General features: G+C 42.0%; 1 protein-coding gene across 7 annotated transcripts in view; it reads right to left on the bottom strand.

Annotated features, from left to right (window-relative positions):
* DPY19L3 (dpy-19 like C-mannosyltransferase 3) overlaps nt 1–20,193 on the bottom strand; it is a 71,734-nt gene extending 51,541 nt beyond the window's left edge. For 2 of the 7 annotated variants that reach the window (XM_032390105.1, XM_032390111.1), the window contains exons 1-2: nt 16,892–18,477; nt 13,449–13,582 (exon numbers count right to left, since the gene is read on the bottom strand). In XM_032390105.1, the coding sequence (XP_032245996.1) occupies nt 13,449–13,582; nt 16,892–16,994 (237 nt within the window). In that variant the 5' untranslated portion in view covers nt 16,995–18,477. Of the gene's footprint in view, nt 1–13,448; nt 13,583–16,891; nt 18,479–18,747; nt 18,812–19,736 lie in introns of those variants that run through there. The other 5 variants (XM_032390108.1, XM_032390107.1, XM_032390106.1 and 2 more) reach the window with 5 other exon arrangements.
* Between the last annotated feature and the right edge of the window lie 7,566 nt (nt 20,194–27,759).

Genomic DNA, 27,759 nt, shown 5'->3' with positions numbered 1-27,759 from the left:
GATGAAACTATTTTCTTAATTTCATTTTTGGTTTGCTCATTGCTACTGTATACAAATACAATTAGTTTTTGTATATCGATCTTGTATCCTGCAACCTTGATATATCCATTTATAAGTTCTAATAGTTCTTTTTGGTGAACTCCATATGGAAGATCATGTTATTACAAACAGAGACAGTTTTACTTCTTCCTTTCCAATTTGGAGACCTTCTGTTTCATTTTATTGCCTAGTCTCCCTGACTAGGACCTCTGGTATAATGTTGAATAGAAGTGGCTAAAACAGACATCTTTGTCTTGTTCCTAATCTGAGGGGGAAAGCTTTCAATTTATCATCATTAAATATGATGTTTGCTGTGCAATTTTTGGCAGATGCCCTTTAGAAGGCTGAAGTTCTCTTCTATTTCTAGTCTGTTGAGTGTTTTTTATTGTGGAGAGTTGCTGAATTCTGACAAATACTTTTTGTGTCTTTTGAGATAATCACATGGTTTTTGTCTTTTATTCCAGTGATGTAATGGGCTCATCCGGTCTATTCTTAATTTTAAAGTTACATACGTCACATGGAAATGATAGATTTTTTTTCAAATAACCTTTTTTTTTGCATCTTTTGAAGTACTAACGTAACAAACAAGTATATTACTAGATTTCCCAACAATTTCCTTTAGTTTCCTGGCATAAAAATGACTCTTTCATGGTGCATTATACTTCTGATATGCAACTAGATTCTCTTTTTTAGTATTAATTAGAAGTTTTGCTTCAATATACATAAGTGGGATTAGTCTCTGAACTTTGTTTTTTTTATATTACCTAGATTATATACAGTTGATTCTCATTATTCACAGATTTCTGGTTTGCAAATCTGCCTACTAGCTAAAATCTGTAACAACGAAATTGACAAAATTAATACTTGCTGTGCTTTTGCAGCCATGTGCAGAGCAGTGAAAATGTAAGTTGCCTGATGTGCATGGTTCCCAGCTGTGCTCGGCCCCTTGCTCCAGCTCTCACACAGAAGCGATCAGAAGGTGAATACGGGAAGGGGCAGTGGGTGCAACACAGTGACTGAAGCCCCAGCTCTGAGCCCCCATGGATGAGGTCTGAATACAACTCTGGTACCTGTTAGTGGGGCAGTCTTAGGCAAGGCACCTGACCATCCTGAACCTCATTTTCTCTTTTGTAAAATAAAGAAAACAGAAACTACCAGGAAGCGTTTTTAGAATTTAAGACCTATGTGTGATACACACACACACACACACACACACACACACACACACACACTTCCACAGGAACAATGGTTCAATATTCTCTAATTCAGTGTTCTCAGTGACTTTTAGAACATAACGTTGGGAATTAAGGAAAATTGACGGTAGTTATATTCTGATCCTCAGTTCTGGTGTGTTATATCTGATTTATAAAAATAATTTGGAATTTTTCTCCTGGGTGTTCTAGAATGGCTGAAATAGTACTAGAATATTTTGTTTCTTTAAGAGTTTGGTAAAATTCCTCCATAAAATCAACAGGGTCTGCTATTTGGGGGATGTGGGATGGGTAGCTCTTCACCACGTTTTCTCTATCACATCTGCAGAAATAATTACATTTTCTGGGGCCAGTTTTGGTAATTTATATTCCAGAAAATCATGTTTCGTCCGTTCATTTAATTTGCACTGAATCAAACAAAATAGACTTGTGTGGCTATTTCTTATTTCATGGTCTCTATAGTTATTTCTCTGCTACATTTCATGATCTCTGTAATTATTTCTCTGTTATTTCTTATTTTGGATATTTATACTTCCTACACCTCATCCTTATCCTTATTTTTCACTCCCCAAATAACCATTCATTTATTATTTTCCTACTTTCTAGTTGATCAATTTCTTCTTTTACCTTTAGCCTTCCTTCCATTGCTAGATTTTTACTTTCCAACTACTTAAGTGGATAATCTGTTTGTTTATTCATTCTTATTTCATTATATAATACTTAAAGCTAAAAATTCTTCTGAATACTGCTCTAACTGTATTCCCTAGCCCTGAAATATGATTTCCACCCTTTTCTAGATTTCATTTATAATTTCTATAAATTCAGTTTTAATTTCCTGTGACCAAAAAGTTAGGAAATATTTTTAGATTTTTAGGAAGTGACCTTTTTCTTTTTAGTTATCTCCAGTTTTTATTTAAATGAATGAATAAATTAAAAGAGTATAATGTGAGTCTGTAACCATTATCCCCAAAGTCAAGAACAAGCCAAGACTTGAGATACCACCTTACACCAGTTAGAATGACAAAAATTGACAAGGCAAGAAACAACAAATGGGAGGTGCCTGGGTGGCTCAGTCATTAAGCGTCTGCCTTCGGCTCGGGTCACAACCCTGGGGGGTCCTGGGATCGAGCCCCACGTCAGGCTCTCTGCTCAGCGGGAAGCCTGCTTTTCCCTCTCCCACTCCCCCTGCTTGTGTTCCCTCTCTCACTGTCTCTCTCTGTCAAATAAATAAATAAAATCTTAAAAAAAAAAAAAAAAAGTTGGAGAGGTTGTGGAGAAAGGGGAATCCTCTTACACTATTGGTGGGAATGCAAGTTGGTACAGCCACTTTGGAAAACAGTATGGAGGTGCCTCAAAAAATTAAAAATAGAGCTATCCTATGACCCAGCAATTGCACTACTGGGTATTTACCCCAAAGACACAGATGTAGTGAAAAGAAGGGCCATATGCACCCCAATGTTCATAGCAGCAATGTCTATAATAGCCAAACTGTGGAAAGAGCCGAGATGCCCTTCAACAGATGAATGGATAAAGAAGATGTGGTCCATATATACAATGGAATATTACTCAGCCATCAGAAAGGATGAATACCCAACTTTTACATCAACACGGATGGGACTGGAGGAGATTATGCTAAGTGAAATAAGTCAAGCAGAGAAAGTCAATTATCATATGGTTTCACTTATTTGTGGAACATAAGGAATAGCATGGAGGACATAAGGAGAAGGAAGGGAAGAATGAAGGGGGGGGGAGATCGGAGGGAGAGATGAACCATGAGAGACTATGGACTCCGAGAAACAAACTGAGGGTTTTAGAGGGGAGGGTGGTGGGGAGATAGGTTAGCCTGGTGATGGATATTAAGGAGGGCGCATATTGAACAGAGCACTGGGTGTTATACGAAAACAATGAATCATGGAACACTACATCAAAAACTAATGATGTACTGTATGGTGACTAACATAACATAATAAAATAAAATTAAAAAAAAAAAAGAACAAGCCAAGACTATGCACTATCACACTGTGATAAGGAAATATTGTCTGCAGTTTTGGATGTGAGATTTTCTCTATGGCTTAACATATCAACGTTTTAGTTAATGTTCTGCGGATATTTGAAAAGAACATACATTCTGTCTTTAGATATTTATAGATTAGAACTCTTATTCATTATTTTCCCTATGTCTTCTATATTCTTATTTTTGACCACTTGCTTTTTTTTTTTTTATGAACTGAGAAAGAATTAAAACCCAGTATTAATGTGTTTCTCTATTTTTTGTATCTCCTGTGGTTTTTGCTTTATAAATATTGGTAAGTTATCTGACACATGGATAGTCCTATCTGTGGTTGGCATCTTTATTACTGAAAAATTGCCCTTCTTCGCTTCATTTAACACTTTCTGTCCAAGACTTTCTTTCCCCCCTTTGGGGAAATATTTCAGCAAGTCATTATCCACCTTTGGACTAATCCTTCTAAGGAACTCTGTTCTGGGAGAATCTTATGCATATAGTACGTGATTTGGATTTTGCTTTATGACAGAGTTTTTATCAGGTGACTAAAGCAGACAGATTTATTTATACAAAAGTATTTTGACTTATCTGTGTTAATACACATTTATCACATTTTTTGTTACCCTTTAGAATAAATCCTTTACTATACGGCCCGTGTCTGCGTGTGTGCGTCTGTGTGTATGTATGTCTTTTAATTTGAAAGGTTTATGTTTTTGTTCTAGGAGTTACCTTTATAACTGTAACTTTGAAGGATAACTTAATTCTCTATTTCTACAGATAGTATCTATTGAGTTCCTATAATAAGTAATGATAATCTCATGAAATTTATAGTTCTTCCCTGCCCCATTTTACTTGATAATACTTTTCTTGGAATTTTCTTTTACATACACTACACTTTTTTTTTTTTTTTTTAAGATTTTATTTATTTGACAGAGAGAGCCACAGCGAGAGAGGGAACACAAGCAGGGGGAGTGGGAGAGGGAGAAGCAGGCTTCCCGCGGAGCAGGGAGCCCGATGCGGGGCTCGATCCCAGGACTCTGGGACCATGACCTGAGCTGAAGGCAGACGCTTAACGACTCAGCCACCCAGGCGCTCTACACATCTGTCTCTTGACTACGTATTTAAGTAGGCTCCACACCCAGCGTGGAGCCCAGCATGGGGCTTGAACTCACGACCCTGAGATCAAGAGTTAGACATTTAACCATCTGAGCCAGCCAGATGCCCCTTGACTTTTCATTTTGAAATGAAACTTGACTTCTATCTATAAAAAATAAAGAAATGGATCCTCCGTCTTTTACCTTCTCTTTTCTTTTCTCTTCTAACTTATTATTACATTGTTATTCTGTTACTATTTCATAGTATAACATTGCTAGGTGTTACCACGTTGTTTACATCATATGTATTTTGTTTTATAACTATTTAGTGATAGTTCTACAGTTAAATATATTTGCACCTCAGGGGTAGTCTTTCTGCCATTGTTTTGCCTTTTCTCTCTCAGCTGGGTAAAGTTTTCCCTCTACCAATTTCTTCAGGTGTTTTAAAAAATACATTTCTCAGAATCAAAACAATTTGTATGGTGCTTTATACATGATAGAATGACCAGATTAAAATGGAACACCTGGGTGGTTCAGTCAGTTAAGTGTCTGCCTTTGGCTCAGGTTGTGATCCCAGGGTCCTGGGATTGAGTCCTGCATCAGGCTCCCTGATCAGCGGGGAGCCTGCTTCTACCTCTGGCTCTGCCTGCAGCTCCCCCTGCTTGTGCGTGCTCTCTGACAAATAAATAAATAAAATCTTTAAAAAAAATAAAATATATAAACCACATTCTCTTATGTGAGTCTTCTGCAGCATCATTCCAGATCTTTAAGCATTAAATGTTACCATGGAGAAGTTGGAAGCCAGACTGACTTCTCTTATAGGTAAGGCGATCTTTGGTTTGGATGTCCAGGGGTTCCTTACTATTGAAGCCCAGCCATTTCACAGAACTATACCCAGCTAATGATTTTTCTAGGCCAAGTTTTCCTTTCCTGGGGCCCATTGTGCCCCGTCAATTTGTAGATTCAAGTCATCTTTCATTTTTCAAAAGTTTTCTTGAATCATATCTTTAGACGTGATTCTCCCTTCATTGTTTTGGTTCTCTTCTGTTGGGACAAATTATGCATGTTTGCTGTTGTCTTCCTTACCTGTCAGTTTCTCTCTACTATTTTAACTGTACTAATTTCATTTCGTTTTGTTTTCTTTTATCAGTGCAACATTTCTTATTCTGTGCCTTCTGCAGATTCTAATCTTCTATGTGTTGCTTCCAACATCATTGTGCTTTCTGTTATGGTTTTATCTTTTAATTCCACTTCTTGCCTAAGTTCTGCCAGCTCATGTTTCATTTCCTTTTGTTATCTTCCTGTATGTCCTTGAAGATGGTCTATACCTTCTTACACCCCTGCTTTGAATTCATCTTCTATGGTGGCAAATGCTTATTATATTAGTTTTTTAATGTGACATGTCTGGTCACAATCTTCATGTCTCTGCTATAAATTGTTTCTGGTGACTACTCTTCATCTATCATCTGCTCCTGTTTTTCTCTTCCTTTTTTTCCTTGCAGTTTCATTGTACAGATCCTGTGCTAGTTCCTTTCCGGTTGTGAGCCATTTCTGAATGTGGCAAGTTCTTACCAAAATCAGCTACTTGCAGGAAGTTTATGTCGGGGAGAGGCCAGGGTCACCAGTCAGGCCAGCAAGAATTTTCCTTTTGATACAGCGTGGTTTATAAGAGTGAGCTCTTTAGTCTTCTCCTCATTTTAGTCAACCAAGACTGGCAGCCTCAGAGCTGTTCAACATGCAAGTTTTCTCCCTTTATCCTGGTCTTCTTAAACGCCACTTTTACAAAAATGGCTTGTCTCTGTGATTACTCCCTTCAGCCTGCCTAGCTTACCAGAGAGTCTCCAGGAAAGCTTCCGTCATTACTGCACACATCTGGCCCCGTGTTCTCCACAGGACACCTCAGGCTCACCCCTCAGGGTACGCCAGCAACCTCGGAGAAGTAGGCTTTGGTGACTTCCTCTAAAATCTGCAGCTCTGAGAGTCCCCCCCACTTCCCACACCCCTCTGAGTTTCCCTGGGCTTGGCGGCCCTCCCTCATACATTGTGGTTCCAGATCATAGACCTTTCTTAGTTTCATCAAGGATGGAAAATGACTATCTGTTTTTCATTTTCCTTAATTGCTTTGAGGTAATTCTAAAAAGATGAAGGAACCGACATCTCTACACTACCACTTTAAAACAAGAACTAATAAGCAATTTGAGGGGTTTAACTACACAATTAGGAACAATTTACCCCAAGTTGGGGAGCATAGAAATAGTGAAATAACTAAGAGTATAAAAATTTCAAAAATATTAAATTATATAAACATAATCATTTACATAATAATTGTGAAAGTTAATATAAATATGTAACTACATATGGGAAAAGCATATGATGTAACATCAGATAAATCTGATTATAAAAAGTATATTGGAGGGGCGTCTGGGTGGCTCAGTCGATTAAGCATCTGACTTATTTCGGCTCAGGTCTTGATCTCAGGGAGTCATAAATATGTAAAATATATACACATACAGGATGAAGCATGGAAGAGAAAAACAAAAACTGGTTTTTGTTAAGGGTAATGAGTACTGAGTAATGTTTTTTTATTTGAAGTTTTTATTGTTACGGTATAGTTTGTAATAAGTAACACAACACGTGTTCAAAAAATAAAAAGAATCATGCTATATATATTTTTACTCTAGCATCGACTAAACACAAGTCACTAAAAATGCACTGACTAGCACCCTACTTGCCAGTACTAACTATATCCTATCCCTGAAGGCCAGCTCCAAAAGCTGTATCCCTCTGCTCTCGTTCCAGCCCAGATCTTTTTATAGCAGCTGTTGTCCCCATCTCCCCTCTCTCCTGCTTATATCGCTTCCCTCACCTGTAGAGGTTAACTTGACTCCAAACAGACCACTGTTATTCAGCACTGATGATGTGCTGGGCACCATAAGGGTAGCACAGCAAGTAAGAGCACTGGCTTTGAACCCTTTTAGTGTGTTTTGTTTATAATAAAGGGCAGCAAAAAAGCACGTTGCATTTAAAGGACAATTTAGAATTAAAATGTTTGGGCTTTGGAGATAGCCAGATTAAATAAAATGTTTAAATTGTACCTAAAACAGTGCTAAGCACACAGTAGACATTCAATAAGGAGAAGGGGGGTGCACCTGGATGGCTCAGTCAGTTAAGCGTCTGCCTTCAGCTCAGGTCATGGTCTTGGGGTCCTGGGATCGAGCCTCGAGTCTGGCTCCTTGCTCGGTGGGGAGTCTGCTTCCCCCTCTGCTTCTGCCCCTCCCCGCTGCTCATGCTCTGTCTCTCTCTCTCTCTCTCTCAAATAAATAAAAATCTTTTAAAAAAATGAGAAAGGGGAATCGTCTTGCACTGTTGGTGGGAATGCAAACTGGTGCAGCCACTCGGGGAAACAGTATGGAGGTTCCTCAAAAACTTAAGAAGAGAGTTACCCTACTATCCAGCAATTGCACTACTAGGTATTTACCCAAAGGATACAAAAATACTAATTCTAAGGGATACATGCACCCTGATGTTTATAGCAGCACTATCTACAATAGCCAAATTATGGAAAGAACCTTAATGTCTATCGACTGGTGAATGGATAAAGATGTGGTGTATATATACGATGGAATATTACTCAGCCATCAAAAAGAATGAAATCTTGGGGTGCCTGGGTGGCTCAGTCTGTTAAGCATCTGCTTTCGGCTCAGGTCATGATCCTGGAGTCCTGGAATCAAGCCCAGCGTTGGGCTCCCTGCTCAGCAGGGAGTCTGCTTCTTCCTCTTTCTCTGCCCTTCCCCCAGTCGTGCTCTGTCTCACTCTCAAATAAATAAAAATAAAATCTTTAAAAAAATAATAAAATTATAAAAGAAAGAATGAAATCTTGACATTTGCAATGACATGGATGGAGCCAGACTGTATAATGGTAAGCAAAATAAGTCAGTCAGAGAAAGACCAATACCCTATGATTTCAGTCACATGTGGAATTTAAGAAACAAACAAAAAAAAAGAAACAAAACAAATGATCATAGGGGGAAAAAGAGAGGCAAACCAAGAAACAGACTCTTAACTGTAGAGAACAAACTGATGGTTACCAGAGGGGAGGTGGCTGAGGGGATGGGTGAAGTAGGTGATGGGGATTAAGGAGGGCACTTATTGTGATGAGCATTGGGTGATGTATAGAAGTGATGAAGCACTAAACTGTGCACCTGAAACTAATATTATACTTCATTTTAACTGGAATTGAAATAGAAACTAAAACTAAACTAAAAAATATGCTAAGAAAGGATAGTATATACACATTTTCTATGACCATTTAAACCAACATCTTCTTCAACTTTCAAGTTGCTCCCTGGTCCAGAGTTCCCACATGCAAATACTAACATTGTTAAGATTAGCAACTAACATTTAAAGTTATCATTCTGAATGCATAAACTCAATGTATGATTTGTCTATTTTGGAAGCAATGTTTTTACTCTGAATAATTACAACTAATTCAAAGTATTCAGAGAAGATCAAAGTATTTTCATAAAAAACAGCCTAGCAATTTTGGTAAGTTATGACCCATAAGTACAAAAGGAAAACAGATTTACACTTCTCAAATATTCCCATAATCCCCCAATATGAAAATGGTATAAATTAAGGAGTAAATTTCTGAAGGCGTATAAACTCTGAAAATGAGCTTTCCCTTTGGCTGACTAATGTCTCTGATCACTAATGGCTATCATTTTCATTGGTTTATTCACAGAAAATGTATACACATTTTAAAATTAAGTAAAATGTAAAATTTAGTTCCTCAGTTGCAATAGCCACATTTCAAGTGTTTAACAGCTACATTTGGCTAGTGGTTGCTACACTGAACAGTGCAGAAATAGATCATTTCCTTCACTGCAGAAAGTTTCATTGGATAGCACTGGGTTTACATAATCTAAGAGGAAAAATAAACCAAGTGCCTATGCAGAGGTATCGTCAGGTTTGAGTAGTTGAAACATCTGAGGATTCCTCTTGTGATACAGAGGGAAAAAAAAATTCTGTGCTACAAGCTATTGCTTGAATAAAGAGAAAAAAATGCTGTAAGACTGAGCTCAACTGTACGTTTCAGGGGGCGGGGGTGTTGGTGGAAAGAAACCTGTTAGATTTGAGGATGTTCCTGTTTTATAGCTTCTCCCAGATGGTATCTGAAGCATAGACAGAAACTAGCCTAGGGTCTCTTTCTCACTCTGCACACTCCTCAAACATTCTTGCCCACACGTCTACAAGCTGGTAATATGAAAATGTCCATTTCCAACACAGATGGATCTCCTGCCTCCAGATCCATGAATCCAGCTCCCTTTACTCTCCCTCTCTCTCCTTGGACTGTTTCAAAAGTGACTCATAACGTATCCAAACAAGGATGTATCATTTGCTGTCTTGCTGTCCCCTGGAAAGAATTTGGCTGGCCTCTGTCCCCAGTTCCTGGGAGAGAGCCAGTAAATCCTCGAATTTCTCAAGTGAGAACAGTGTCTTTGTTCACAGTGGGTTCCTCAGGACGACACCTGATAGTCTGTTCTAAGGAGATGACTCAGGATGGGGGCTGACCAAGCCAGAAAGACCAGCCGTGTGCTCAGAGGGTTGGGGCTTGGAGCCAGCTGATACTGGCCCAACCCCCGGGGAGGAGAGGGGGATTGGAGAATGAATTCAACACTGGCCAATGATTCCATCAGTCATACCTACATAATGAAAGTCCAGTCAAAGCTCTGGACACCAGAGCTCAGGTGAGCTTCCTTGGTTGGCAATGTTCAACAAATCGTCACACATCAAGGTGCCTAACTCCACAGGGAAAGGACAATGGAAAGCCTGAGTTTGGGGTCCTCTTTCAATGAGTCTCTGCCTTTGGCTGATTCTGATTTATATCTGTCCTAATAAAACTGTAATCATAAGTGTAAGGCTCTCCTGAGTTCTGTTAGGCATTCTAGTTAATTACTGAACCTGAGGGAATAGTGGGTATCGCCAAGTTTATAGTCTACTTGTAGTCAGAAGTGAGGGTAGCCTGAGGACCCCCAAACTTGTAAGTGGTGTCAAAAGTGAGAGCAGTTTTGTGGCACACTGTGCCCTTAACCTGTCAAGTTCAGCTTCACTCTGGGTAGGTGGTGACAGAAGCTCTTGCACTCTAGATCTGTTCCTCCCACAGGGTTCATTATCACAGTGGATGGCATATCCACCCATCTATTCAGCTGCTAATGGGAGAAAGCAGATCATCACTGATGATTCTTCCTTCTCACTCACCATCCACACAAATGATGAATCGCTCCATCCTTCCTAAGCTCTGACTGTCCACTTCTCTCCAGCAGGATCCAGTCTTTTCTTCTCTGGTTCTATTCTCCTCTTTGCTTATAAGATTCTGGCCCCACGTGCCTTCTCTCTGATACTCAACTAGACAGGTTTTGTCCTACACAAGGGCCTTTTCACTTGTTGTTCCCTCTGCTTAGGAGACTTTCACAGACTTAGCTTGCCTGGTTCCTTCCTAGGATGTAAGTACTGATGTAGGTCTTGTCTTCAAAATGGTCTGCTTTCCCTCCCAATTTCAAGTAGCCTCCCAATAACTAGGTCACCACACTGTCTGGTTTCCACCATAATACACTTATTTTTTCCCTCCTCATCAGAATTCAGTTCCATATCTGATTCAAAGGCTATATTCTTAGGGCCTGAATCTGTGTCTGGCACACATAAAACATGCATTTACTGACATTCAGGTATTACTGAATCCACTGAGTCGGATTTTCTTGGTGGTTTCCTCTCACTTTAGTGTTACCCTCTTCAAATCCACTCTCCACACTGTAGCCGGAGCCATCTTTCTCAAACAAGATGATGACATTGCTGTTCCTTCATGACCTGGCCTCTGTTTACCATCCCAGTACATGCTCTCCCCATCTACTCGCCAGCCAGGCTGAACTACTGCCAACACCTTGAACGCTCTCAACGCTCTTGCCTCCTGAAGTTCCTGTACACGTCCCTTCCCTAGGACATTCATCTTTCCTCCCCAGTTTGTCTGGTTAACCCTTCTCATCCTTCAGGTCTCCTTAACCATTACTTCCTCTAGAAAACCTTCCCTAATCTTCCAGAACTGGGTTGGGCTACCCCTGCTCTGCGCTCCCGCAATACTCTATCCTACCCCATCAATGTACTGACTTTGGACGGGCTGTCGCTGTCTGCCTACTTGCCTATACCCTCCAGAGAGTAAACCCCTGAAGGCTGGGGCCTGGTTTTAGTTGGCAGTGTTGCTACTGGGCACCGCACCTGCTGGCATCCTACAGTGCTCAACACGTATGTACAGAATTAGTGTATTACACTGGAGAGTCTGCCGGCAAATTCATTAGTCTTCGTTACTCTCTCCATGTTCCCCACAGTGTTTAGATCAATGCTACCATGGAAGAGGCGCTCAATAAATACTGGGTAAAAGTACAATGCCTCTCTAACCTGGCGAGATTGAAGAGAAAAATCAAGGGTGCTCAGGCTTCTTAATGATGGGGTGTATTTATTTGAGGTTATTAGCAAGGTCACTTAAAAACTTTAAGTTTTTAAACTTAAAGTTAAAATAAGTTATGTGATCTGTTTCAGCATCTTCTCCTTACTACAGAGTTACTAGCATTTAGTTTCAGCCATATGCCCACACAGGGATATTTCAGTCTTTATTCAAAATACTTGTGTGGATAAAAAAGTATTACATTGTTTAGTTCTAAGAAATCTGTTTATAAGCACTCCATTTTATTTTATTTTTTTTTAAAGATTTTATTTATTTATTTGAGAGAGAGAGAATGAGAGAGAGCACATGAGAGGGGGGAGGGTCAGAGGGAGAAGCAGACTCCCTGCCGAGCAGGGAGCCTGATGCGGGACTCGATCCAGGGACTCCAGGATCATGACCTGAGCCGAAGGCAGTCGCTTAACCAACTGAGCCACCCAGGCGCCCTAAGCACTCCATTTTAAAGAGACAAAAGTGAGTAGAATTTTTCTTGACAAGAAAAACTACCCACTGTCCGTGAAGGATAAGAATTATTCTTTGTACCATGATAATTTGTATGAAGGTACATACACACTATACCTATAGAGTAATAGGACAGGTTTTTAAAATAAATATACAAGAAGTTATTCCTATAAATTAAAGTTGTCATTCAAAGTAGTCTCTCCTTTGGAGACTCATTCCAATAATGGAACCAAAGCTCAAAATACTTTGGGAAAACTCTGAGAACTGTTTCAGATTCTGCACAGACTTTTTAAAATATTCACAGAGGTGATAAATATTTGACCTTTTCAAAGTGAATTTTACCTTTACCAGCAACTAGTCACTAGGAGCCATAGTAAATACGGTCAAAGATCATAACATTTTGGATCAAAAACAAAGTATATTTCGATGAAAAGTACTGGCGATGCTTGAGTTTCCTTGCATAAGTGATACTTGTTCCGAAAACAATGGCAAATTAACAGACGCCTAGAAATGTTTAAAAAGAGGAAACAGAGAACAAGGAAATTGGGGTTTAAGAAGTCACAGACCCTCCTGAGAACGTGATGAAAATCATGACTCCCTTCCTCAGAAAACCAGTGGCTCCCTGCCCTCTCAGCACTGCATCTATGACTAGAAAGGTATGAACACACTGCGGTCATCTGTAGCTCTATGGTTTACAGCACTGGCTTCTGATTTCTTTTTTACTGTACCGAACAGAAAAAAAATGTATACTGTGACCCGGTTTGTACATACATACCTATAATTAATAGTTACACAAATACCTCTCAACCCTAGCGTATGTGATAATACTCTCTCCCATCTTATTTTAACTAAGAAAAACGTTACTCATGTTTTACTGTGCCAATTTCACAACGTACAGGTTGAAAAATACTGGTTTACAGTATCTGCCGTGTAACTGGAGCAAGTTAATGAAAATGAGAAAACTCACTGATTACAAAAATTCTGATGCAATTTTAAACTAATGAAGTCTTTTTACGCTACAGCCAAGCCTTTTAAGAGATTAGATTCTTTATGGCAAAACTGCATTATCTTGGTCATTCATCTATATGGTTAACTACTGGAGATACTGATGAGTAAATCATACAACAGTCATAGGAACCTCATACCTTAATATTAGAAAACCACAAATCGTTTTCATGTAAAGTGGCCAGGTAGACAGATGTTAGAAGTCCAATGCAAAGGGCAATGGTTCCACCAACCGTAAATGACAGAAGCTTCCACAACCTTCTAGTGGTACAACCTTTTAGAAAAACAAAACAAATAGCTAAGTGAGTAAAGAATGTAGAATTTACTAGTTCTACTTCAGCCTATCAGGTATGCTAAGTTCCAGCTGCCTGTCACTGCTGAAGCTTTCCTTATTCCCAGGAGACACTGAGAGGCTCCTTTCTGTGATTCTGGAGACCTGTTTTCATACTTTATTACACTTTTTATGCGACTGTATCTAATTGTTCACTTGTCCATTTTGCCAGACAGCGTGAGCTTTTGGAGGACAAGCAAGTTATCTTATTCATTTTTATATGTCTGTGTTTGGCATAGTTCAATAACTAGTTTACCTATGAAATTCGGAGGAGTAAATGGGTTGCATGTCTAGGATAAAAAAAGTCTCTGTGATGGTCTACATATAATTTGTGGTTTATTCATTAAAAGCTACCAAAAAACTTGACAATTTAAAATCCAAAAACCCATCAGGGGAGAAAAATCCATCACAACTCAAGTTAAAGGACACATAAACTAGGAAAAAGTATTTATAGCGCATATAAGAAAGTTTAAGTATCCTTAATACGGGATGAACACTTTCAGGATTAAAAAAATAAATATTTCAGTTGGAAAAGATTAAACATACGAGTAGGCAAAGTACAAAAGAAAAAGACGGCCAATAATAGACAAAAATATTCACATTCATCAGTATTAAAGAAATGCAAATTGGGGCACCTGAGTGGCTCAGTGGCTTGAGCATCTGATCTTCCGCTCAGGTTTCAGGGTTTTGAGACTGAGCCCTATGTTGGGCTCTGTGCTGGCCCTTAAGGCTGCTTGGGATTTGTCTCCCCCTCTCCCTTTGCCCTCCTCCCTCCCCGGCCCACATTCTCATTCTCTTTCTCTCTCTCTCTCTCTCTCTCTCTCTCGTTCTCTCTCTCAAAAAAGAGAAATGCAAATTAAAACGATGAGCTATAACTTTTTAGATGTTGGCCAATTTGATAGCTTAAAAATGCTAACACTGTTTTAATAAGGGTACAAAATATGAGTATTTCTCAAGCACTGCTGGTGGAAGAGTAACTTGGTAACTCTCTGGAATGCAACATGGCAGTTAGTAAAAAGCTACCCAAATGAGCATACTATTTGACCAATAATTCTTTTTTTTTTTTTTTTTTAGATATAGTGTTCCATGATTCATTGTTTGTGCATAACACCCAGTGCTCCATGCAGAACGTGCCCTCCTCAATACCCATCACCAGGCTAACCCATCCTCCCACCCCCCTCCCCTCTAGAACCCTCAGTTTGTTTTTCAGAGTCCATCGTCTCTCATGGTTCTTCTCCCCCTCCGATTTCCCCCCCTTCATTCTTCCCCTCCTGCTACATTCTTCTTCTTCTTTTTTTCTTTCTTAACATATATTGCATTATTTGTTTCAGAGGTACAGATCTGAGATTCAACAGTCTTGCACAATTCACAGTGCTTACTAGAGCACATACCCTCCCCAGTGTCCATCACCCAGTCACCCCATCCCTCCCACCCCACCCCGCACTCCAGCAACCCTCAGTTTGTTTCCTGAGATTAAGAATTCCTCATATCAGTGATGACCAATAATTCTAAATCCAGGCATATACCCCAAAGAAATAAAAGTTTTAAATAAACATTTGGCCACAAGTATATTTATCATAGTTCTGTTTATATAGGTAAAAGGTTAAAAACCATCTAAATATTCAACAAGGAATTAAATTATGCTATAGCCACACAACTACTACATTGATAACATTTTTAAAATACATTGACTGACTTATGATATGTTTGTAACATAATGAAAGAAATGTAGCAAGTTACAAAACAGCTGGGATCTCAATTTTGTAAAACCACATATGAATGCTTGCAGTTATATAGGGGCAGAGACATTTAGACAGCAAGATCAAGTTTCATGGGTGGAAGTCTAAGGATGGATTTGTTTGTGGGAGTATTTTCTTTTCCTTCTTTCTTTCTTTCTTTTTTTTTTTGCTTTTCTTCAGTTTTCAGGGTTTTTTCTGACATGAATAAATAAATGCTGCTTCAGTAAAATGAAGAATCCTCAAAATTATGTTTTAATATAAAAAAGGAAACTTGGGGCACCTGGGTGGCTCAGTCGGTTAAGCATCTGCCTTCAGCTCAGGTCATGATCCCAGAGTCCTGGGATCGAGACCCAAGTCAGGCTCCCTGCTCAGTGGGGGGCCTGCTTCTCCCTCTCCTCCCAGCTCATGTTCTCTCTCTCTAATAATTTTTTTTAAAAATCTTTAAAAAATAAATAATAAACAAAAAAGCAAACTTGAAGTTACATTGTTTAAGTCTTTAGAAAGTACTCTGTCTTGTCCAAAATTGCTAACAGCGGAGTTGGATGGCATGACTTCTCAATACAGATTAATTTTATTTTATAAAACTGTTCCCCCAAATTACTTTACTTGTTCTGGCTGATAAGAATTAACATAGCTGCTGGGTGCCTGGGTGGATCAGTTGGTTATGCAACTGCCTTCGGCTCAGGTCATGACCCTTGAGTCCTGGGATTAAGTTCCACATGGGGCTCCCTGCTCAGCATGGAGTCTGCTTCTTCCTCTGACCTTCCCCCCTCTCATGCTCTCTCTTTCTCTCTCTCAAATAAATAAATAAAATCTTAAAAAAAAAAAAAAGAATTAACATAGCTGCCATTAATGTAAATTCTATCGATATCCAAAATGGTTGATAGACATGGAATTTTTTCATGCTTATTTTTAAAAACCTTGACCACGCTTAGTTAAGAAAGCAACTCTGGAGTCAGGAAGTTGGTAATTAATATTTGATGTACAGCTTAGCAAGAGTCTTTAGCATTATATAAACAACTCACCAAATTCTGACCATCCTCCCTCCCCAAACCAAAGGAGAAAATTTCAGGAATTCATATAAAGAATAAAAAAAAAAATGTTTGATTCATTTTTCAATACCTTAATGAAATGAGAAAGTCTCCCAAGGTAAGGGTGTCTAGAGTGAACAGAATACACAAACCCAGAAAAATTAGAAACAAACTAAAATCTGAACCGTGGGGGAAAGCATTACTTTAGAAAGTCAAAGATTGGCAAAACCAGAACCTACTGAACACACAGCTGAGAAACAAGGGGTTCTAATCAGAGCTGTTTCACCTTTTATGTGATCGTAACTGAAACGCCAGTATTATCAAATTGCAATCAAATAATTTGTCGAACTAAAACATCAGGGTATTAGAACAAGTCTCCTCAACTGTTAGGTCTCACCAAATTCTTATCCTATTGGAGAGTGATATTTTAATATGCAGAAATAAAAGCAATCCCAAATGCTGCTTTAATTTAAATCACCTACCAGATGGCAATTTATTTTCCAACTTCACATTTGCTTCTTGTGCTGCATAATCCTCAGAAACTTCTGTGGTTTTCACTCCTTTTCTTTGCCTGATGGATATCATGGTGTCAAAGACTTACATGCATTGTTCTTCCAACCACTCCTATAAAACGACAGAAAAGTAAACTCCCTGTCCATATGCCGGTATCCTCTCCGCAACACACCCTGTGCTCATCTGTGCTTAAGTGACCTGAAGCCTTGTCCCTGACTTAGCATGCCCTCCCGCTTTCCCATCTTAACCAGCCTTCAAAGTTACTGTGAAGACACAACACAAATATTTACTTAATACATCCCAACAAGAATTATGAATACAGGTGGGCATCCCAGACAAGCCCCTGCCCTTCTTCCAAGAAGCCTTCCTGTCTGTGGTTGTGCCAGCGGCCGCTGATCTTTCTCCTTCCTGAGCCACTGCAGTTACCTTGCAATTGGTCACATAATTATGCAGTTCTGGATCTTGTTCTACAGTTCCGTACCACGGGAAGAGGTATTCAGTAGTAAATCTGTTGAGAGTCGGATTCTGAAGAAGTGAAATATTGTTTTGTCTCAGGTATCTGAATTTTAATACCGATGTTCTTTAAAAACAATTCATACTGGAAGCTTTAGGAATACGCCTCAGTGGTGATGGCAGCGGGGGTGTGCCAATCAGGGCAGCCTGCTATCCCAGGGAGCAAAAGTGGGAGTAAAGGCAGGGTGCAGAAGCCTGGTTTGGAAGCAGCGAGTGGGAGGCGAGGGAGTGGTGGCAGTGAGAAAGCTGGCTACAGTCCTCCGGAACATCTTGCTTCACTCCTCTGAATAATGAACAGCGTTTTACTAATTACTATGAAATATGACCAGGTGCCGGGCACCATTGTTTGGGCAGTTTATCAATTTCTAAACAACTTGCTTTATAGAAAGAACAAACCAACCAACCAAAATTATACAATTTATTCGTTCGTTCAGTCATTCATACACACACAAAAAAAGTGAGACGCAAAAACAGTTAAGTACAAACAATGAAAATGGAGAACCTGTAGCAGCGAGGGAGGAAAAAGGAGTACAGGCAAAAAGTCATACTGCTGTAGATGGGCTCATCCCCCAGTCACCTTATCCTAGAATCATGCCCTTTCTAAGGGCTCGGGAGGAGTTGTAAATATCCCACAGCGGATACACTCTAACAAGTTAGGACAGAAGGGCAACAAATATTTTCGTGCCAACTCTGTGTCAGGCAACTGTGATAATCGCACGAACTACGAAACAAAAGTTTCCCCACCAAATGAAAGGGAATGCCATCTTAAACACTGGAAAAGGGAGATGAAAGCGACGCTTGTCCTCTACTCCGAGGCGCCAGCACGCCCCGAGCGTCCCGGGCGCTGCAGGGCACGTCACTCAGCATCCCACCGCACCCCAGCCCCACAGCTCCGGGTGTCCCCAGCGGACGCCGAGGGGCCGGCGGCGGCCGCCCAAGTTAGGGGACTTGCTCTGGCTGGGTAGAGTCGCGCGGCCGCCGAGGCCGGCACTGACCAGGCCGGCGCGGCCGGAGCGAGAAGTGGCCGGCGAACGCGACCCCGCCCTCGGCAAACTTCCTCACTCCCGACCTGCCGCCCCCGGCCCCGCAGTTCGCGCCGAGCAAACGTGCGCCGCGTCCCCCACCCGGGCGCCCCCAGACGCCCCGGGGCCCGGACCGCGCCCCCCGACTGCACGGCGCGGCGGGGCGGCCCGCGGGCTCCCGGTGGTCGCGGCCCATTCGGCGGAACGCCGGACACCCCGCGGCCCACAGCCGAAGCCTCGCGCCCGCGTGTCCCCTCGCGCCGCCAGCGGCCCGACACGCAGCCACAGACCTGCGGCCTCAGGCGTCCTGGCGCGCGGCTCCGGGCGGGGAAGGAGGCCGGCCGGCCGGCCGGGGGGCGCCGAGGGCCGCGGGGGCGGGGCCGCAGGACGGCCCGCAACGCGCCGCGAGGACAGAGAGAACCAGGCAGCGGCCACCGGGCAGCTGCTGAGCTTCGCGCGACACCCGAGAAATGGGGAACCGGGGGGCGTCCGCGGCCCCGAGGAAGGGGCGCGCCGGGGAGGCCGGGCCGCCGCGGCCGCACCCATAGGTCCCGGCAGCCGTCCGTCAGCGCGAGCCCCCGCCCCTTCCCGGGGCGCCCCGCCCCGTCTCGTGCGGCGTCTGCCGGAAGGAAGCAGCGCATTTCCGCTCGCTGCGCCGGCCCCGCCCCCCGCGTCCAGCCGCGGAGACCGCGGAGCTCCCGGCCCCCCGACCCGCAGTGCCAATATTGAGCCTCCGAGGCTGCTCTCGGCCCCGCAGACTAACGCCGTTCCCAGGCCAGAGCGAGAGGTGGCGGCTCAGGGGGAGGAGGAGCACGGCTCCGAGGGGGGGGTCGCCTCAGGTCTGGCGGTGGCTCCACTGAGATCCCCAGGGTTGAGAGTGGGGCGCGCCTTGGGGCCGCGGAAACCTCTTGCTTGCGCCCGTGGCCGCCTGTTACCCCCCCGTGCTGGTGGATGCGGGGGACTTTGTAAAGGCCGCGCGGACCGAAGCAGGCCGACGCCTCGGGCCTCTCCCCGCCTCCCGCGTCGCTCGGCCCGGCGCGCCCCTTCCCGGGTCTCGGCCGCCCCCCAGGCCCCGCTGCCCGCTGGCGTGCGCTGGGAAGGCGTTTGCTGACTGCCTGTGAGAGCCCCCGGGGATACCTTCGCCTCTCCCAAGACTCCCCCCTAGTGTTGGGGTGGGGGCGGCGCGCTCGTTCCTTAATCTCGCCTTCAAGCATACGCTTGTCTTGCTCTCCAAACTAAGAGTGTAAGCCTTTTTTGAGGGCAGGTACTGTGCTCTTACCTGGGTTTCTTTCTCGTTCTTCTTCACTCTGCGAAGAACGGTAGATGAAGCCTTTTGTCAGCAGATGCGCAGACCACGTGTTTAATTGATTTTTCTTAAGGGATGGTCTGGTTGTCTGGGTCTTTCACCTGTGAAAAGACTGTCCTTCTCATTCCAAGACGAAATTCCTTCATCCAGGAAGCCTCTCCTGGTCACCCCTGTTGGGTATTTTCTCCTCCTTCCTGTGTCTGTTGCTATTAATAACAAGCACACATTCTGTGCAAATGGATTGAGGTATCTGCTGGGTGGCTTTAAGAAAAGTAAGTAGTTAGGTGTCTTTTCAGATGGCATTTGTCATGTTTTAACTTGATTGTTGGTGTCTTTGATGTTACCGATTGGAGCGCAGGGATTATTTTTGTAATCCGTTTCTTTCATGTTTAGATGCCTTACATAAAACACGTTTGGGTCCTTAATAAATACATATGTGAATTGATTCTTCCTTCAATAAAATTTTTCCCTTTTTGTATATAGGGTTTTGTCTAAAACTGTGTCACTCTGGGGAAGATTGTGTCTGTGGTGCAATGTACATCCTCTGAGTAAAGGAAGTAGTACTCATTAGCAGCTGCTTGGTTTAATATCATGAAATGGCTTTACCAGCAAGATAAAGCTTTGAGACTTATAAAAAGTAGGCATCCACTGCTGAGAGTTAAGTCTTCAGAGCGAATATGTCAGTTAAGAAGGAGTCCTTCTCTGTGATAGAATGACCGAGAGGTGATGGATAGCAAGTAGTAGGCCCTGCCCTCCGTGAGCGCTAGTCACGGACTGACTGCAGTGGTATACGGGGATACTTCTGGTTTGCATTATGTTTTGAGATCCAAATGGATTCTCTCTCTGTTGGGGCCAGCAGTCATTAAGCTGTGATGCTCTAGAATGGTGCAGTTCAAACTGTGGTCTTGGGGAACTGTGGCATCACTGTCACCATCGCCAGGGAGGTTGTTAGAAACGCACATTATCAGATCCTGCCCCAGACCTACTGAATCATAATCTGTAGGGGCAGGCCCCAATAATCTGTTTCAAGACCTTCTCCATGTGAGTCTGTGCTCAGTGAAGTTTGAGAGCCTTGCTATTCCAGATGGCTGTGGGCTAGGAGCATCAGTATCACCTGGAACTTTCTTAGAAACACGATCTCAGGCCCTCCCCAAGACCTACTGAGCCAGAATCTGTGTTTTCATATAATCCCCAGGTTATTTGTATGTACTCCACACTTTGAGAAGCACCACACCAGAAGTCATCAATGCTGTTCACATCCTTCCCAGAAAAGTATTCTGTCTTAGGACTGAGGGAGAAAACTCTCTGTCTCTACTGTCTTTTTCTTAGCTGATGTACAATGTTTGTTCCGTTTTAAATTGCTTGGCTTAGTATGACCACTCTTGATCACCACTATCTTCTGTGACAGTAGACTCTCCTGGTGTTCCTCCTGTCTACCTCTCATTCCTTTTCAGTCTCTTGTAAACTCTTCCTTTTAAAAGCAACGATTCTCTGGCTCATGGCTGCCAGTTTCCACCGATATCCTGATGGCTCATGAGTTTTTATGCCCAGGCATAGCTCCTGACCTCCAGGTCCCATGGAGCCTCTGCCTATTCGACATTTCCATGTGTGCAGGCATCCCCAACTCAACTTGTTAAAAAATAAACTTTCTAAACCCCAAACCTGTTTTTTATCCCCCGTGCCCAATCACCTAATCGTTCAAGTCAAAACCCTAGGAGCCAAATGTGGTTCCCCCCATCGTGTAATCCATGTATCTAAACACTGAGTCCTGTTGGACTTGTCCCTAGATATCTCAGAACTTGCCTGACTTTTCTCCTCTTCTGTTGCCACCACCCTCATCCAAGTTACCATTCCTTGTCAGGATCATTTTAACGGCCTCCTAGCTGACAGCCTAACCTCCATCCTTACCCCCTTGTCCTTGTCCACTCAGTCCACCCTCCATGTAATAACCAGAGTTACCTTACTGAAATAGAACTCTGCTGGTGGCTTTGTGGCTTTATATAAAAATCAAGCTCCTTAACAGCTTGGAATGATTGCCATGAATCAGCTTCCATTTACCTCTCCAGCCTCATCTCTACTTCCTGTTGGTAAATTTCTTTCAAGGTTTTTGCAGGTGTCTCCTTGCACTCTCTTTATCTGACTTCCTTGCTAGTCAGCCTTTGAACTTCAGCTTCAATGATCCTTGCTGCTGGTGTTTATACCCGCATAGACTCCCCTCATACTGAATTGTAGTTGTTCTGTGTGATTGATAGGATACCGTGGAAATGACGTTGTGGGGCTTAAAAGGCATCCCAGTTTCAGCCTTAGCCTCTCTTGGATTGCTCACTTCGGGTCCCCCAGCCACCGTGTTGTGAGGACACTCAAGAAACAGCCAGTGGAGAAGGCCACCTGGGTTGCACCCAGCCTCTGGCCAGCAACGAGCACCACCTTGGAGGAGGGTCTGCCAGCTCCATGTCAGCCTTCAGGGAACTGCAGCCTCAGGAGAGATCCTGAGCCAGAAATGCCCATCTGTGCCACTCCCGAATATCTGACACACAAACAGTAAGGATAATAAATGTTTATTGTGGTTTTGAGTTTGGGGGTAATTTTTATTACACAATGATAGGTAATCAATCCATTAATATTCCTCCAGTAGATGTATCATAGTTTTATTTAACTATTCCCCTCTGGTTGGACATAATAGGCTGTTACAAGCAACGCTATAGAATTCTCTTATATTTATGTAATTCTTATGTATCCTTATATTTATGTAATTCTTTAGGACATATTTCAGGAAACAGAATTGCTAGAAGTCCTATTTGAAATGATAATGAACACTGGCAAACGACATCCCCAAAAGTAACGATTCTATTACTCTACCCTTCCACCGATGTGTATTACACCCTTGCCAACAATGGATATTTTTAATCTTTGCCAATCTTACGTGACAAATGAGTGATCACTTGAAATGCTCTGTGTGAGGTGGAGACAGTTGCGTCAGGGGTTTATTGGCTGTTTGTGGTTCTTTTTCTAGGATTTGTCTTTTTGTGTTCTTTGACCAGTCATGGATTTGATGTTGATAGGAAGGGACAGATTACGGAGATCAGCCTTTAGTTCTATGCCCTGCAGATATTTCCTCATTCTCGAATGCCTTGTCAGGTGTCTCGCTACATAGCAATTTTCCATTTTTATGTTGTCGAATCTATCACCTTTCCTTTAGAGCTTCTGGGTTTTTCCGTCATGCTTAGGAAAACCGTTCCCATTGTAAGATTGTAAAATTTTAAAAATACTTTGTTCAAGTTTTTAAAAATATGGCATCTTTTTAATATGGGGCAAGATGGGGATCTGACATAATTTCTTTCTAGCTGGTTGGTCAGCTGCTTCAACATTATTTTTCTATTGCTTTGAATTACCTGTATCACACCCTAATCCCTGTATGTATATGGCCTATTTGTTAACTCACTACTATGTTTAAGTGACTTAAAAAAGGAGCTCTATACAACAGTTCTACGCATTTGTAATTACTGTTTCTTTTAGAAAGCTTTGATACTTGCGAGAACAAGTGCCCCTTTATTATACTTCTTTTTTTTTTTAATTTTATTTATTCATTTGAGAGAGAGACAAAGAGCACAAGCAGGAGGAGAGGCAGAGAGAGAGGGAGAAGCAGACTCCCCGCTGAGTAGGGAGCCCGACATGGGGCTCGATCCCAGGACCCTGAGATCATGACCTGAGCCAAAGGCAGACGCTTAACTATCTGAGCCACCCAGGCACCCCTATTATACTTCTTTTAAACACATCTTGGCAAGTTTTGCATATTTACTTGCCCAGATGAACTTTATAATCTTTTAACGGTTTTTTCTTTCTTTCTTTTTTTGCTTGTTCATTTTCTTTCTTCCAAATTTTTATTTAAATTCTAGTTAACATATAGTGTAATATTGGTTTCAGGAGTAGAATTAAGTGACTCATCACTTACATACAACACCCAGTGCTTATCATAAGTATCCTCCTTAATACCCATCACCTATTTAGCCCATCCCCCCAGCCACCTCCCCTCCAGCAACCCTCAGTTTGTTCTCTATAGTTAAGTCTGTTTTCTGGTTTGTCTCTCTCTCTCTCTCTGTTTTTTTCTATGCCCTATGTTCATCTGTTTTGTTTTTTAAATTCCACATAGAGTGAAATCTATGGTATTTGTCTTTCTCTGACTTATTTCACTTAGCATAATACCATCTAGCTCCATCCACGTTGTTGCAAATGGCAAGATTTCATTCTTTTTGATGGCTGAGTAATATTCTATTGTATGTATGTGTGTATATATATATACACCACATCTTCTTTATCCACTCATCAGTCAATGGACATTTGGGCTCTTTCCATAGTTTGGCTATTGTTGATAATGCTGCTAAAAACATCAGGGTGCATGTACCTCTTTGAATCTGTATTTTTGTATTCTTTGGGTAAATACCTAGTAGTGCAGTTGCTGGATCACAGGGTAGTTCTATTTTTAACTTCTTGAGGAACGTCCATACCGTTTTCCAGAGTGGCTGCATCAGTTTGCATTCCCACCAACATGTAAGAGGGTTCCCCTTTTTCTGCATCCTCGCCAACACCTGTCGTTTCCTGTGTTGTTGATTTTAGCCATTCTGACAGTTGTGAGGTGAAATCTCATCGTGGTTTTGATTTGTATTTCCCTGATGATGAGTGATGTTGAGCATCTTTTCATGTGCCTGTTGGCCATCTGGATGTCTTCTTTGGGAAAATGTCTGTTCATGTCTTCTGCCCATTTCTTAACTGGATTATTTGTTTTTCTTTCTTTTTAAAAATTTTTTTTGGGCGCCTGGGTGGCTCAGTTGGTTAAGCGACTGCCTTCGGCTCAGGTCATGATCCTGGAGTCCCTGGATCGAGTCCCGCATCGGGCTCCCTGCTCGGCAGGGAGTCTGCTTCTGCCTCTGACCCTCCCCCCTCTCATGTGTTCTCTCTCATTCTCTCTCTCTCAAATAAATAAATAAAATCTTTAAAAAAAAAAAAAAATTTTTTTTTAAAGATTTTATTTACTTGTTAGAGAGAGAGAGAGCAAGCAAGCACAAGCAGGGGGAGCAAGAGACAGAGGGAGAAGCAGGCTCTCCGCCAAGGAGGGAGCCGGATGTGGGACTCGATCCTAGGACCCTGGGATCATGACCTGAGCCGAAGGCAGATGCTTAACCGACTGAGCCACCCAGGCATTCCTGGATTATTTGTTTTTTGGGTGTTGAGTTTGGTAAGTTCTTCATAGATTTTAGAAGTATCCAAATCAGATACTGGATGTACCCTTTATCAGATATGTCATTTGCAAATATTTCTCCCATTCTGTAGGCCTCCTTTTAGTTTTGTTGATTGTTTTCTTTGCTTTGCAGAAGCTTTTTATCTTGATGAAGCTCCAATAGTTCATTTTTGCTTTTGTTCCCCTTGCCTCTGGCTACATATCTAGTAAGAAGTTATTATGGCCAAGGTCAAAGAGGTTGCTGCCTGTGTTCTCCTCTAGGGTTTTGATGGTTTCCTGTGTCACATTTAGGTCTTTCATCCATTTTGAGTTTATTTTTGTGTATGGTGTAAGAAAGTGGTCTAGTTTCATTCTGCATGTTGCTCTCCAGTTTTCCCAGCACCATTTGTTGAAGAGACTTTTTTCCATTGGACATTCTTTCCTGCTTTGTCAAAGATTAGTTGACCATAGAGTTCAGGGTCCATTTCTGGGCTCTCTATTCTGTTCTATTGATCTATGTGTCTGTTTTTGTGCCAGTACCATACTGTCTTGATGACTACAGCTTTGCAATATAGCTTGAAGTCCCGAATCATGATGCCTCCAGCTTTACTCTTCTTATTCAGGATTGTTTTGGCTATTCTGGGTCTTTTGTGGTTCCATACAAATTTTAGGATTGTTTGTTCTAGCTCTGTCAAAAATGCTGTTGGTATTTCGGTAGGGATTGCATTAAATGTGTAGATTGCTTTGGGTAGTATAGACATTTTAACAATGTCTCTTCTTCCAATCCGTGAGCATGGAATGTTTTTCCATTTCTTTGTGTCCTCTTCAATTTCTTTCATAAGTGTTCTGTAGTTTTTAGAGTACAGATGTTTTACCTCTTTGGTTAGGTTTATTCCTAGGTATCTTATTGTTTTTGGTGCAATTGTAAAGGGGATCAGCCCCTTGGTTTCTTTTTCTGCTGCATCATTATTGGTTATTTACCAGTTTTCAACAAAGAATCCATGGAGGTTTTTACTAGCATTGTATAAAATGCATAGAAACGTTTGGGCGAAGTGAGATCTTTCTAATACTGGGTATTCTTTTGTAGGAACATGTATTCAGTTGAAGACAGTTTGGCCAGCCACCTATGTTTTTCTAACAGTGCTTTCATCCAATTCATATTTTTCCACAAGGGTTGACTTTTCAAGTGTCTTGATAAAAGAGCAGACTTTTTGCTCTCATACCTTTATCGGATAAAAATTGTATATACATACATATATTTAGCTAAAGTAAATACAAATGGAAATGCTAGTATGTTCTGTGTGCATTCCACTGGATTGTTTTATACATCCTTGTGTAAGACTCACACGAGAGACCGCAGAGACAGGCCATGCCTGCAGCGCTCCTCTGAGCCTGGCTTGGCGTGCTTCGTCTTTGGGAACCATTGCTGAGTCCAAGGGAACGTTTCCTCAGTGCTTACAGATCATTACAGAGTTGCACAGGAATTGACCTGACACTGGAGTCCTTCCCTCCTTTAAGACATTTGTCAATATAGGGGCGCCTGGGTAACTAGGTTGGTTAAGCCTCCAACTCTTGATTTTGCCTCAGGTTATGGGATCCAGCCCCAGGACAGGTGCCATGCCATGCTGGGCATGGAGCCTGCTTACGATTCTCTCTCTCCCTCTCCCTCTGCCTCTGCCTCCACCCCCCACCCCGCTTGTGCACACATAGGGCACTCTTTCTATTTCTAAAAAAAAAAAATGAGGAAGATATTTGTCAGTATATGGCTCCTTCCCTGTGTGATTCTTTAGAAAGGCATTATGAAATATTGTTAGTATTGATTTGTTTCTTCCTTTGATCAACTTTGTACTAACTAGATTTGTAGTGGTTTAAACAGTGAAATTCAGGGGCGCCTGAATTCAGCTGGCTCAGTTGGTAGAGCATGTGACTCTTGATCTGGGGGTTGTGAGTTCAAGCTGCGTGTTGGGTGTGGAGGCTCCTTAAAATAAAAAATAAAATAAAATCGTGAAACTCATAGGCAGATCAGCATAGGTGCGCAATTATCCGACTCTTAAGGTTAATAGTACTTTAGCATTACCAGTTTTGTTTCATTTTCCTTCTTAATACCTGCTACTCATACCTCTCCTTGTCTCTTGTTCCCACCTATACCTTCTTTTTTCATTTCCATGGTTAGAATAACCATTGGACTTATATATTTTAAATGAGGACATGAGGGGCACCTGGGTGGCTCAGATGGTTAAGCGTCTGCCTTCGGCCCAGGTCATGATCCCAGGGTCCTGGGATCGAGCCCCACATCGGGCTCCTGGCTCAGTGGGGATCCTGCTTCTCCCTGTCCCTCTGCCTCTCTCCCTGCTCATGTTCTCTCTCTCTCTTTCTCTCTGTGTTTCTTTGTCTCAAATGAATAAATAAAATCTTTAAAAAAAAATGAGGACATGAATAGTCAAGTTATTCAATTAAAGCAGATGGTGATGCTTTATCATATGAGCTTTTTGCCAAATGTGATGATTCCTACATGTTGGCTGTTCTAGTCCACAAACCAGTGGCCTTGGCTGGTCTTCGCAGTTTGTCCCTTTGGACTGCTCTAATGTCATTCCCTGCAACAGGCCTAACACAACAGGTGTCTAAACTCCTAGAAGTACACATTTCCTACCAACGGTTGCCAAAGTGTATTGTCTGGCTTGGGAGTTTTTTTCCGTAGGAAGAAGTAGGACTTTGAGCCAGAAATGTATATGTTTCTAACACTCTCAAACTAAGTTATTTTATCCTGCCTTAAATTATGGC

This window comes from Phoca vitulina, unplaced genomic scaffold, assembly GCF_004348235.1.
Source record: "Phoca vitulina isolate PV1807 unplaced genomic scaffold, GSC_HSeal_1.0 scaffold58, whole genome shotgun sequence".
Classification (NCBI taxonomy): Eukaryota; Metazoa; Chordata; class Mammalia; order Carnivora; family Phocidae; genus Phoca; species Phoca vitulina.
Note: the sequence above shows the minus strand (reverse complement) of the source record. Positions and strands in the feature narration are given on the sequence as shown.